This window comes from Tyto alba, unplaced genomic scaffold (genome assembly GCF_018691265.1).
Source record: "Tyto alba isolate M040663 unplaced genomic scaffold, T.alba_DEE_v4.0 Super-Scaffold_6, whole genome shotgun sequence".
Lineage (NCBI taxonomy): Eukaryota > Metazoa > Chordata > Aves > Strigiformes > Tytonidae > Tyto > Tyto alba.
The window spans coordinates 52,692,236-52,705,331 of record NW_024881327.1 but is presented as its reverse complement, the minus strand read 5'-3'; the positions used below and the strand labels follow the sequence as shown (position 1 = coordinate 52,705,331).

At 55.1% G+C, this 13,096-nt stretch overlaps 1 protein-coding gene across 6 annotated transcripts in view; it reads right to left on the bottom strand.

Annotated features, from left to right (window-relative positions):
- Nucleotides 1–1,359: 1,359 nt before the first annotated feature.
- The window catches only part of RNF24 (ring finger protein 24), a 31,185-nt gene continuing 19,448 nt past the window's right edge, over nucleotides 1,360–13,096 (bottom strand). For all 6 annotated transcript variants that reach the window (XM_042807655.1, XM_042807651.1, XM_042807652.1 and 3 more), the window contains 4 exons: nucleotides 7,833–7,875; nucleotides 6,784–6,825; nucleotides 3,799–3,878; nucleotides 1,360–2,857 (listed from right to left, as the gene is read on the bottom strand). In XM_042807655.1, the coding sequence (XP_042663589.1) occupies nucleotides 2,719–2,857; nucleotides 3,799–3,878; nucleotides 6,784–6,825; nucleotides 7,833–7,875 (304 nt within the window). In that variant the 3' untranslated portion in view covers nucleotides 1,360–2,718. The remainder of the gene's footprint in view (nucleotides 2,858–3,798; nucleotides 3,879–6,783; nucleotides 6,826–7,832; nucleotides 7,876–13,096) is intronic.

Here is a 13,096-nt window from a genome sequence, read left to right as displayed (position 1 = left end):
GTTTCAAAGCACGTTGATGGAGGGGGGGGGGGAAAAAAAACGATTAAGAATTCAGTAGTTGCCTGTTGCTGGTAGGAGGATCCCTTCTCCATGCTCTGTCCCCCCAGGCTGGAAATGTTTTTAACCAGGTACCTTAAAAAAAAAAAAGCCTTCCAACCCCGGTTTGACAAAAACCCGGGTGCTGGTGTGGGTCCGTGCTGCTGAGAGAAGGTGGATTTGGCCACGCCTGGGGTTGGGTCGGGGTTTATTTTTGCAGGGAGGCCCTTTGGCCTTGACCGTACGGATGCTGTGGGCTGGCCGGGAGGTGAAAGCGAAGCGTCTCCCCCAGACCCGCAGCGGTGGGGTGGAAGTAACAAAAATAATTGTGTTTTCCTGCAGCTCGGTGCTGGATCCAGACCGGCTCGGCCAGACCCTTGTCCCACCCGTGGGAATCTTCACCCAGTGACTTCGTCGTGCCTGGGACTGCGGAGCTGCGGGAAGGGTGAGGAGGAGAGCGGCGAGGAGGTGGCTCCTTGCCTTGCCTTCTTCTGGCGAAGGGGGGAAGCGGCACATCTCCGGGTGGGACCTGCCCCCAGCTCTGGGGGTGCAGCCAGCACTAGAGGGCAGCAGCCCCCCGGGGACAGCAGGACAGGGGACAGCAGGACAGGGGACAGCAAGGTGGGAGCAGCTTCCTCCACACCAGGTTCCTGCAGGGATGGCAACCCCAGCGGGGCCAGGCAGCGGTGGGGCGGGAAGAGGAAAAAGGATTTTTTTTTTTTTTTTTTTCCACCCAGATTTCCTAAAGGCCGGAGGAAGAGGGGTAAAGCGAGGCGGGGGGGGGGGACGGGAGATGGGGTTTTCAGCTGGATCCCGGGAGATCCCGCAGCTGAGCTCCTCCAGAGCTCGGGGGATGTGATGTCAGCGTGGGTTGGAGGAGAACCCTCCCCGAGTGGGGCAGCCCCACGCAGGTCCGGGGTGTGTGAAATAATCCTTCCCCGGGCTGGGGCTTTTCCACGGTGGGTGGAGCCCCGGGGTGATTCCCCTGACCCCCCTGTTCCAGGGTCCCAGCCCCACTGGGGACATCCCCACGGTGACACGGGGCTCAGCAACCCCTGGACCCCCAGGAGCTGCAAACTCTTCCCCCCCCCCCCCGCTGCAAACACACCCCTGCTTCCAAAACCTGCTTTTATTTACATTTCAAGTCAAATCACATGCAAACTGTTTGGTCTTTTTTTTTTTTTTTTTTTTTCTCCTTGTTTTTCCTTAAGAATAGTGTGATTAGCAAAAAAGACGCATTATTAGAATTTTAAAATAGCAATTAAATATACAAAAATATAGCTTACAAAACCCCCCCCACCCACAAAAAAAAAAAAAAAAAAAACAAAGAAAAAAAAACAAACCAACAACAACAACAACAAAAACCAAAACAGCCAACGTTTTAAAAAATATTCTGCTGCAGAATTTGTAGTGTACAAACACGTCTATGAGGCTCCACGCTCCATAAACAGTCTTGGGAGTCGCACGGTATTTACAGGGCAGGGGGACGACACCCGCGCCCCATCCTGTGCCCGGGGGGGGGGGGGGGGGGGGGCAGGGCCAGGAAAGTAATACTGACACCCTGCCCCCCCCCCCCCCCAAAAAAAAAAAAAAAAAGGAAAAAAAAAAAAAAGGGACTAAGAGTTGCAAAACTGGAGGGGGACACCAGGGCGTTTGCTACGGTGCCCAAATTCTCCCTGTGAGGTGGTCAGAGAGGTGAGGGGGTGGCACAGCTCCCCCCCCCCCCCCCCCCCAACTTTTGCGCTCGATGGTTGATTTTGGGGTGTTTTGGCAAGGCGAAATGCTGCCGGCTCACGTGTCCTTCCCCCCCCCCCCCCAGGTCAAGCAGAAAGTGATGGGATGAACCCAAAAGCCAGGATTTTTGTCTGCCCCCCCCCTCAGCTCTGGCTCCCCCCATACCCCAGCGAGGCCGTTGGGGAGGAGGAAGCTGATGGTTCGCGTGGCTCGTGCCTCTCGGTGTGGGGGGGGGGGGGGGCTACCGGCCCCGCTGAGGTAGCCCAGCGTGCTGAGGAGGGGGGAGAATGGAGGGGGGGGGGGGATGATGTGCACCCCCGACACCCCCACGCAACTCCCCACCCCGGTTAAGCCCTTCTGGAGGAGCAGCGGGTGCCGCCGGGCCCCGCTTTTCCGGGGAGGGATCGCAAAGGCAAAAGTCACCCCGATAAAGAAGAGGCCGGGGCAGGACCCCGTGATGCTCTGGGGGGGGGTGGGTGGGTGTGTCCCCCCCCTCTCCATGCATTTGTGGGTGTCAGTTTTGACAGCGCTGGCGGGGGGGGGGGGGCAGCAGGGCTAGGAGAAATCCCCAGGGGTGTTTTTGGAAGGGGGGGGGGGGGGGGATATTGGGTGTCCCAGCGCACAAAGGGACGCGCTGGAAGAAGGATGTCGTGCAGGTGCCTCATGGAAGACACCCCACACACAACACACCCCCCCCCCCCCAAATCCCAGCGAGGAATTGAGCCCAGGTTCAAGTGTGAGATCCACCCCCCCCATCCCGGCTCCGCCGAGGCAGATTTTTGGGGTGCAGGGGCTCGATGGGGACATGCCCCCCCCCCTCCCCTCCTTAAAGTGCTCCAGGCTCCCCACCTCGGTCCTCGTTCGTCCCCGGCCCTCCCTCCACCGTAGTGCTTTGGTTGTCCCCGGGGCCGGCGGCGGGGCAGGCCCTGGGGGGGGGGACACACGGAGCTATACGATGTTCTGGGCGCCGGGGAGGGGGCCCTGGGGGGGGCCGGGGTCCTGCTTCCCGTGCAGCTGCGCCAGCTGCAGCACCGGCATGTTGCAGAGCGGGCAGACTTTCCGCACCTCCAGCCACTTGATGAGGCACCTGGGGAAGAGGAGGGGGGGGGGGGGGTTGTTGTTACAAGGGTGCTGCAAAAAAAAAAAACATTTGCCCCTGAGCCCCCGGGGGGGGGGGACACACAGACCCCTTGTCACCCTCCCTGAAGCTTTGCTGCCGCTGGATTTTTACTTGACCCTACAGGTGCCTTTCTGTTTCATGAGCGCTCGCGTGTGCGTGAGTGGCAACTGTGGATTTTTGTGTGTGTGTGTATTTCCCATAATTTATATATAAAGTCGATAGAAAAATGTACACGCATACACAAAAATGTATAAAATACATATATACACAAAGAGTTACATACGAATATATGCATTTTATAACTAGAACATCTATAAAGTGTATATAAACATCATACACGCCATACCCAAACAATGTATATCACATCTGAAATTCATAGTTTTACATTTTTATACAATGTATCTAAAATTTTTACATATGCCTTGTTCACGGAACCACAGACTGCGTGGGAAGGCAACTCCTGATTTTTTTTTTTTTTTTTTTTTTTTCCCCAGGCCAACTCCTGACTTTCCTCAGGGCAAGTTAACCCCCCCCCCCCCAGCCCCCCCAAGAACCGTGTCCAAACGCTTCTGGAACTCCCAACGGCCCTGGGGAGCCTGGTGCAGTGGTTCTGAATATCTCTTTTATAAATATATATACATTTTATAGATGTGTATATATCTACGTACACACACACACACACACACACAGACGTACATACATGTTTTTGAATCTATAGCCTCTCTCTCTATAAAGTGAAGCAGTTTTGCCAGACTGGACCTTTGCTGCTGCAAACCCTCAAATTCACCCAATTTTTTGGGGGGGGGGGGGTGTGTGTGTTTTGCTGCGGTTCCCTCCTTCCCCTGGAGTTGGGGTGGGGGGAAGCCCCGGGTGAGGAGGGGGCGGGGGGGGGTAGCCCCAGCACTCACTTTCTGTGGAAGGCATGTTTGCAGGGACAGATCCCCAGCTCGTCCTTGGGCTTGAACTCCTCCAAGCAGACGGCGCAGATCTGAAAGAAGCGGGAGGAAGAGCGAGGAGGTCAGCAGCAGCCTGGAAGCATTTTTTTTTTTTTTTTTTTTGTTGGAACACCCAAAATACACAGAGGTCTCCAAACCAGCCAAAAAATCCCCCTTCCCCTGAGCGATGCCTTTGGCCAGTTTCTATCTTCTCACCTCTGCCTTTGGCTGGGGTAAAAAAAAAAAAAAAAAAAAAAAATGCAATTTGGTTTCTGATGCCAGCAAGAGGATGAGGAAATACCTCCCCATGCCACATGGAAAGCAAACTCCAGCTTTAAACCTTCCAATTTGAACAAGATGCTTTTTTTTTTTTTTTTTTTTTTTGCCCGTGGTGCTGCAGAAGAAAACGTTTGGGACGTTTCTGCATCGCAGAGGAATGAAATCCCTGCTAAAGCCTTCCCAGACTTTGCGGGCCCGGGCTGAAGCTCGGGTCTCCCTGCCCTGAGGCTTTAGGGTGCAGGGGGGGGGGGATGGATCCGCGCTGCTGCTGGGCCCCTGGGACCGAGCTGGGATAACCCTGGGAACAGGAAAAGGCAAAGGGTGCAGCGCTGTCCCAGGGCTGGGGAGGTTGGTGGCTGATTTCCCAGCAAGCACGAGACGAGCAGAAATCTCCTTTCCCCCCCCCCCCCCCCCCTTCCTGACCCATTCTGGATATTCCCAGGGATTTGGGATATTTATTCCCAGCTGTTTTTTTCCAGCTCCCCTGGCCTGGGAGGCTCCGGCAAGGAGCTGCTGAAAGCCCTCGGGATGAGGGAGGCTCCCGGCTTTCGAGCCTGTTGAGACTTTCCAGCCACCCAAAGCTCGTCGGGAGACTTTGTGTCTTGGGGGAGCGAACGCTGGCCGGCCCCCGCCCCCCCCCCGGGGAGCACACACGCATCTTGAGCCCCGTGAAAACCAGGGAGAGGCGGCGTGATGGGGAAAAAAAAAAAAAAAAAAAAAAAAAAAAGCCAGAAACACGGGGCTGAAGAGCTCGGTGGGGACTTTCCCCTCTGCAAGGCTCTGGGCGAGCCCTGGCAGCTGCCCTGGGATGTTGCAAAATCCCCTCCCCGGGCTCCGCTTTCCAGAACTGCTTACTGTAAATACCAAAACCCAAATGCCCAAAAAGGGATGTTTTGGAGGGAGCCAAAGAAAACCCTTCCCAGCCTTTCCCAAACTCCAGGGAAGAGCTGGAGCTGCTGCTCTGTCCCCTTCCCTCTCTCCGAAAAAGATTTTGGTCTGGGAGAGCCACGGGGAGCCGGGAAGGGGCGACGGAGGAGGAGGACGGAAGGTTATCGCTGCTGTTCCCGGCTCTGGCGCGCTCCCAAACCCCTCCTGCAATGAGCTGCTCACCCCGGGACGTGCTTTTCAGTCTGTGTGCTGGCAAAAAAAAAAACCAAAAAAACCCACTGCAAGTCAATTTAATGTGAGCGGAGCAGAAATTGGGGCCTCAAGCAGGGACTGCTCCGTCCCTGCGGCACCCTCCTGCCCTTGGGATTTAGCCCCTCGGCTGCGGGGAGCAGAGGATGAGGATGAAAAACCTGGGATGGGCTCTTGTTGCTCTGCTCGGGGAATGAAAAAAAAAAAAAAAAAAAAAAGAAAAAAAGCAGCTTATAAACAAATGAAGCTGGTATTTAACAGACGAGCGGCCTTGTGTCCAGGAGGCGGGTGGGCATTTTTGTTGTCGTTCGGGGAAATAAACCCAGCCTGTGTTTGAAGCAGCGTTCGAGCAGATTCCTGCTCAACTTCAGCACAAAAAATGGTCTGGAAATAAGGACGCTGAGCCCCAAACCAGCCTGGCAACCTGCGGGGAACAACTAATGTGTTTTAAACCTCAAGGTGGAGGGGGGGGGAAATAGGTGGAGGTGGATTAGGGTAACGTCGTTAATCTGAGCCTTGTTTCAGCCCCCTCCTAACTCGTTAGGGCAGAGGGGGCCCTGCAAGGAGCCGCTTCCGCGCCCGCGTCGGGCCGGGGCAGGCGCTGGCACAACCCTCCCTGCAAAATTTAAATGCAAAGTCCTCCGTGGCTTTGCTTTCTGGCTGCCGTGGGCTCTGCCCGCCTGCCGAATCCGAGAGGAAACCTCCATGCTTTTGGGGCTGGAAAAAGGGGTTTTAATTCTTAATAGGTCCAAGCAGATCCCCCACCACTCCCACCCCCCCCCCCCCTTTGCCTGCAGCTCTTCTGGGCAAAGCTGCACAGCAGGAGCGTGAGGGGCAGAAGCCTGGGGAGCGTGTTTAGCTTTGATTTCAATTAAATCCCAGCGGAGTTTGCTCCGCCCGGGTGACGCGGCCGGCAGAGATGTGCTGGGTATCGTCACGCTCCGACGGTGGCGAGGCTGAGCAGGAGGGGATGTAACCATCAGGGGACACTGGTTATACACAGCCCGGCCTGCCTCTGCCTCCCCTTTTACCCGCAGCTTTTTATCGCGGTGATAATAATAATGCAGTAAATAATAAAAATCATTATGCGCTAAATAATAATAATAATAATAACGCAGTAAATAATAATAGCGCAGTAAAATCTAAAAGGGAGCCAGGAGGAGGAGGGAGGTGGTTTAATCCAGACCCCCTTTTGCAGATGTGCTTTTTACCAGCTGCGTTAACGAGCAATTAGGATCTCTGGAAAAGAAAAGCAGCGCCGGGGAGAGGTGGAGCTGCCGGCGCCGCCGTTAACCTGCCCCCACCACGTGCCCTGGGACGGGGATGGGGTGGGGGGGAAGAGGCTGCAGGGTGACCCCCCCGCTGCTGGGGTGCTGCGGGCACACCTAGCTGTGTCTTTTGCTCCTGAAGGAGTTAAACTGGGAGTTTTTGCACCCTCCTGCCAGTGCCAGCCTTTGCCTGTCCCCCGTCCCCTCCCCAGCGCGAGGAAGAGGAGGGTGAGGGAGCCTTCGCTGCTACACGAAGTCCCAGGGACGTACTCACCTCGTGTAGGTTCAGCTCCTTCACCTTTTCCTTGAGTATAACCTGTAAGACAGAGCGCTGGGGTCAGGACACAGTTTCTGCCGGGAGCGGGTGCAGCAAAAATCCCCGTCAACAGCTGACGCCAGTTAGAACTGGAGACACCCCCCCCCCCCCCCCCGAGTAAACCCAGCACAGCCACGAAGCGCGTCGAGTCTTCACCCCCGTGCGGACCCCAGGAGGTAGCGCTGGCCCAGCTCTAACCACCAACACGAGGTCCAAATCCAGGAGGGTCTCCCCTCCTGAATTTCAACTGCCTGGGCTCCCACGCTGCCCAGCCGGCTCCTGCGCTGACGTCTTGCCGCTTCGTTTTCCCTCCGCCCAGGCCGAACACCTGGAGAGGGCCACAAATCCAGGGCCGCCACGGGGTTCTTGCAGCGTTACCACCTCAACTCCGCCCAACTGTCGTCCCCCTCCGATCGGAGGCAGAAAAATTACACAAGCCCCAGAGAAAACGGGACGCCGAAGCAGCAACCTGACACCAACCTCTTGGCTGTGTTTATTTTAACGCGGGCGCTGGCGCCTGTGGGTGCTGGCTTTGCCAGGGTGACGTGGTGTGGCCCCTACGAGTGGTCCCTGCGAGAGCCCCGGGGCTGCGGGTGGGCCGGAGCAGCCGGGTCCAATCCGGGGAGCGGTTTTGGACCCCGCAAAACATCGTTTGATTGCTGGGGAAGCGACGGCCTCACTGCTCACCAGCGGGAATTTTGGAGGAGTTGCTCAGTTGAGGTGCTCCGGGGGGCGGAGGTGTCCCCACCGCTCGGGGACCTCGCCTGAAAACGCACAGACCTGCAGACTAACGGGTGAGAGATGCTCCTGGGGTGCCCGGCTGGTAGGAAAAAATTAAAACAGTGGGGACAGAGGTTTGCCCAGGCGTTACAACTTCTCTTCGAAGACTAAAAGCTTCCCCAAGGAGACGAGCAGCACAAGGAAGCCCAAGGGAGTGGGCTCCTCCGACGTGGATTTAGTGCTAAGCAGAAGGGGAGAAGGTGGCAACTTGATGTGCATCATCTCACCTGTTTGTAGGCGTAAAGCTCTTTGTGTGCTTGATGTCTGAGCCTGCAATCGAAACAGGGAGAAACGTGAAGACAGGCAAAAAAAAAAAAAAAATCAGGATTACTGTAATACCTCAAACATTTCATTTCTTTCCAGTTTGGGTTTTTTTTGTTTTTTTTTTTTACATTTTTCATTTCAGGAACAAGAACGGCCACGTGAAACGACGCGTTTAACCAACAGCCAGCTTCCCCTGTAGCTGGGAAGGCAACGTCTCCACCCAGAAGCGCACAACCCCCTCCCCCCTTTTCCTTTTCTGACCTCCCTAATTTTCCACGCGGACATCACCGGCGCTGTTAAGACCAGCAAAAGCTGTTGAGTAAACCCAGAGCTGCTCCAAATACCCCCCCAGTTTCCAACCACTTGTGCTGCTCGCAGTTTCTAGACTGGCCACGGCACCTTTTTCCAAGCGATGGGTATTCAAGACCCGAGGAAAGCTCCGCTCCCGCTCCCGCAGGGATGGGGAATGTCCTCTCCAACTCGGAGCTTTCCCCCATCATGCTGCTTGGGCGGTGCTGGGTTCCTCGAACACAGCTTTATCTTCAATTATCAGCTCAACCGTGCTGCTCCTGCCTCCCAGACTCTCAGGAAGAAGCACTCAACAAGAGGCCATCCGTCCGGCTGAGCAGGCAAAGGACGGCTGTTTATCCGAAGACGGCACCGGAGCAGAAAGCTTTGGAACAGAAGAGACGGGACAGCTTCCATCTCTCGCCTCCTATCACAGGGGGTGATTTAATACCCACAGATAACGAGCTGTCAAAACCCACCGAACAAACCTGCAACTTGGGATTTTTAACATTTTTTTTTTTTTTTTATATTTTTAATCAGGAGAGCAGACCGGGGTGCGCTGGGTTAAAGCACGGGGTGACAAGCCCACACGACACCCCGGGGCAGGAGCCAGGGCCAGCAGTGGAGTAAAATCAGGATTATAAACCACACAAGCTGCTTCCCCCCCACACCCACCTTTTGAAGCCCTGTGCTCAGCACAGTTTGGGGGGGGGGGGGGGGGTGTGGTTTGGGTGTTTTTTATTTTTTGCCCAACAGCACCTACTCCTAGAGCAGACCAAGGGACGGAGATGGAGGGGATGAAGCTATTCCAAAAACGCCTGCGCCAGGGGCAAGTCCAGCTGGTGGCAGCAGGAATTTGAGGCCACAAGGGCCAGTCCCGTCCCCCCCTCTCCAGCCTCCCCTCTCCAGGAGACACCGGTGGGATCATCTGACCCCATTCCTGGGGCCCGAGCGAAACAGCAAACACAAACACACATCGCAGCCCGCCGTAGTTTCAAACTATTATGAACAGAACATCTTTCCATGGCAGAAGGAACAGCAGCCCATTTTCCACAGCCTGGCAGAGTGCTCTGCAGGCATCAGCTGGCTGGAGAAACCAATCGTGCTCCTAAAAATAAATATGTTTTTAAAAAAACCACAAACTAATATTGCTTCTCCTTACAAGACGAGGCATTTAGCGATCTGAAAACTCAAGAGGGAAGCCAGCGAGGCTAAAGAGTTCGCCAAGGACTTTTAAGAAGATCTCAGTGTGTATCTGCAGGGCTAGGGATATTTTTGCCAGCCAGCCTCGAGTGTGATTTCAGACGGGAAACCCCCTTGCCTGTAATTTCACTTCTCCAAAAATATTCAGGGAGCTGTCTCAAACCCTGGCTGTTTCACCCCAAGCTCTCAGAGACCTTCTGGTCCCGCAAGGCTGCAGTGGGTAAGTTAGAAAAATTGGATGTAAAAATAGATCCTTGTCCTTTTTGCTCGAAAACAGCTCTCCAAATGTCACGGGCCTTAAAAGTCAAGGAATGGGTAAAAATACGCAATGCTGCAGGGAGAGTTGAAGTAAGTCAGCTCCCGAGCCCTGAATTTAGTGGGGAGGCTTCCCTCCTCTCCTCACGATGCTGCCTGGCGGGGAACCTGCCTGCGGAGCCACGGATAAAACTGCGGCAGGCAGGAAGGGGAAGGCTGGGGGTCGCATCCCTCCGTCACCGACCCCGAGCAGAAACAGGAGCAGAAGACGCACGAACAATAGAGAGAACAGGATGAAACCGGCCCAATCTGCAGGGATCCGGGCGGCTGGGAACCCGGTTATGAAATACAGATGGGGCAAAGCAAGCTGCGCGGCTGGAGACCACGGACAAGGGGGAAAAAAAAATGGGAAAAAGCATCTTTTACGAAGCACGGAGCGGCCGCCGAGGCTCTGGCCCCGATGAGCCAAAGGCACCGGAGGGAAAGGGGGGGGGTCGTGCAGAACGAGCCCAAGCACCCGCGGAGGCATCTGGATGGGGAAGAAGTGACCACCGGGCCACGGCTCCGTGCTGTCAGAGCGCGGATGCTACAATGCCACGGGCTGGTGCTGAGCTATACGGGGAGATTTTGCCTGCCCCCACCACTCCCCCCCCCCCAAAAAAAAAAAAAACCCAAACCCCAAGCAAATTTCCTTGAAGGTTATAGGGAACGGCACGAGCACATCTGGTCTTGAAGTGTGCGAGCTCGCCCTGCTCCTCCACGCTCCCCTTCCAGAGCCAGGATCCTGGGCCAGCTGGATCCCGGTCGGACCTAACGCAGCTGCTGTAAGGAGACCCCGGATCCTGGCAAGCGTTATTCCCCGTCGGACCCGGGGAGGGCTTCATCCGTCTCGTGTCAAAAGCTGTGACTCCGGAGGAATTTCTGGCAGATGGCCGGTTTAGATAAAGGACCACACGGCGGCTTGAAAGCGCCAGGGTCTGGCTGGAGACGGTGCGTGCGCGCACGCCGGGGCGGGAAAGGGAGCACCCCCCCGTTTCTCTGGGTGCCTCCGAATCACCCAGAGCAAGCGAGCGACTAGGGGGGGAATAAAAAGCAGAGGAAAGGACTTTTTGCAGGTTTCCCTCCAAGATCTGCTTATTTGATGCTTTACAGCAGAAAGCCTGGAAAAGCACCGGGCGCTGGCTCTTCGCCCCATCCCTGCATCGCTCGCCGCAGCCCGGCCGGGCTCCTTGGGCTCTCCAAACCCAACCGCCGCGTGGGATCCTGGCAGGTTTGAATGCAGGAAAAAAAAAAAAAAAAAAAAAAAAACAGCTCTATAAAAAAGGGCTTTTTAAGGGCTACGTACCCTGTGCCTCTCCCAGACTTTGAGCTGCTTTAGCCTGGGCAGAGACGAGCCCCGTGGAGCCGGCTCGGGAGGAGGGGATGGGGCAGCGTTGGCCCAGGGTGAGCGTGCACACCACTCGAGCGCGTGGGAAGCACGGCGCCGCTCGGCTCGGCATCCTTCTGGATTGGGTTCTACGGGGCCGAAGGCGACGTCGAGTTTATTGCTTTCATTAATTCAGCAGAGCTCAGGCACAAAACAGCTGCCTGCAAAATTTCACTGCCTTTTTTTTTTTTTAAAAAAATTTTTCCAAGCAGAGGCAGCAGCTGCAGGGGTGGGACTGGTGCTTTGTACCAGAGTGGTTTGCAGCGGCAGAAGGGCTCGAGCTTCGCCCGGACCGCGCGCAGACAGCGATGATCTTTGCTTTGCTTTTGGCTGAAATTCCTATCCGACTCCGTTTTGAGCCAACCCGATTAAAACTGGCACTCCCTGAAGCTCCCCAGGGGGCTGTCCCTCGCCGTGCCCCCCCCCTGCCCTGGGTTGGTTTTTCTGCGATGACACGCTTCGATCCACGCTGCATCCGCCTGTTGAATTAACACCTCTCTTTTATCCAGCCTCCAGAGGTAATTCTGCATTAAAGCCACGCATCTCTTGGCAAAAAGGGTCAGGGATGCATGGGGCAAGCCGGGCTTTAGCGCCTGGTTCAGGAGGGGGGGGGAAAAATTCAATTTAAATTCAGTATTTTACTTTGTCTACCAAATCTTCCTGCCGCAGGGCTACGGGTATTTGCAGCCAGGCACCGGCAATGCTTCGGTGTTAAATGGCACTGAAGGGGAGCAGCGTGGCAGAGCCTTCCCAGAGCCATCCCTCGGGATGCTCTGCACCTGCAGGCACGGGCTCCTCGTCCCCCCTGTCCGTCTACAAGGCTTTCCGAACCACGCCGAAGCTCAAGCTTTCCTAGCCCACATAAACTGAGATCACACAGCAAATTTCAAAGGAGGTGGATGGCTCCCGGGGCACCCTGGCACTGCCTAAAAGCTGTGGCGTGGTGAAACCCTCCAAAACAAGGGCTGGGGGATTCTTGTTTTGCCAATAATAGAGCTGGGGGCGGCGGTTTGAAGAGCGGTTCATAGAGTTTCTATTGAGTTTAGGGCTATAACGGGATCGTTAGATGATCTAATCCAACCTCCCATCCATCACAGGTCGTTAAATAGCACTTCGTTACTCCTGGGAATGGGAGCCAAAACGTCTCATCCAGAAAGGTCCTCTGTTTTGATTGAAAGACATGAAGAGACAGAAGACTTGACACTTCCCTTGCTGGCTTGTTTCACCAGTTACTCACCCTCTCTCTTACAACATCCCTCCAACTTCTAAATTTAAAGATTTTCTGGCTTGATCTTCCAGACATTACTACTTGTTATTTCTTCTTTGGGGCAGAACACACCCAGCAAGACCTGGTGCCCAGGAAAATATTCTGAGAGTCCAAACACCTCTTCATTTTGCAAGTCAGCCATATAGATTCAAGCTCAATCTGGGCAAAACCCATCCTTGAGCCTTCTGAAGACCATTTGTCGAGGTTTTTTGCGTCCCTTCCCACTGGCATCCCAGGAAAAGTGCGGACACTGGACACAGACCCAATATCCCAGCACAGACCTTGTTAAATTCGAGCACAGAGATGCAAATCACCTGCTCGGGGATGACCCCTCCATCTGTTTGTGCCATGTCTGCCCGGGTGGACAGATGTGTTGCGCCTTCAGAGAACGTTTTCTGGTGCATAATTGAGGGCAAAATTGAAGATGTGATGCCCAGGCAGCCCGAATCACCCCTGAGTAAGCCTGAGTTTGGGCTCACCTGCAAGTTTCATGAGGCTTTGCTTCATATAGGGTTGAAAATAGGTGGAGATTATCAAATATTTAGAAGGTGGCACTCAAATCTTGCTTCCCTGATTTACGAAAGCAGGACAAAACGTTTTCAGCACCCTCTGCATAGACAGCCTGGTGGGGCTGGCTGCTGTGAGCCAGCCAGACGCAGCCTCCGTGGTGCGAGAAGAGACCAGGTGCCTGTTTTGTGGGGACAGAGGGAGGGATGTGATGGATGTGCAGGGAGCTGGAGCCATCCAAAAAGCCCGAGGGGAGGGAAAGGGGGGATGGAAAAGCTCCT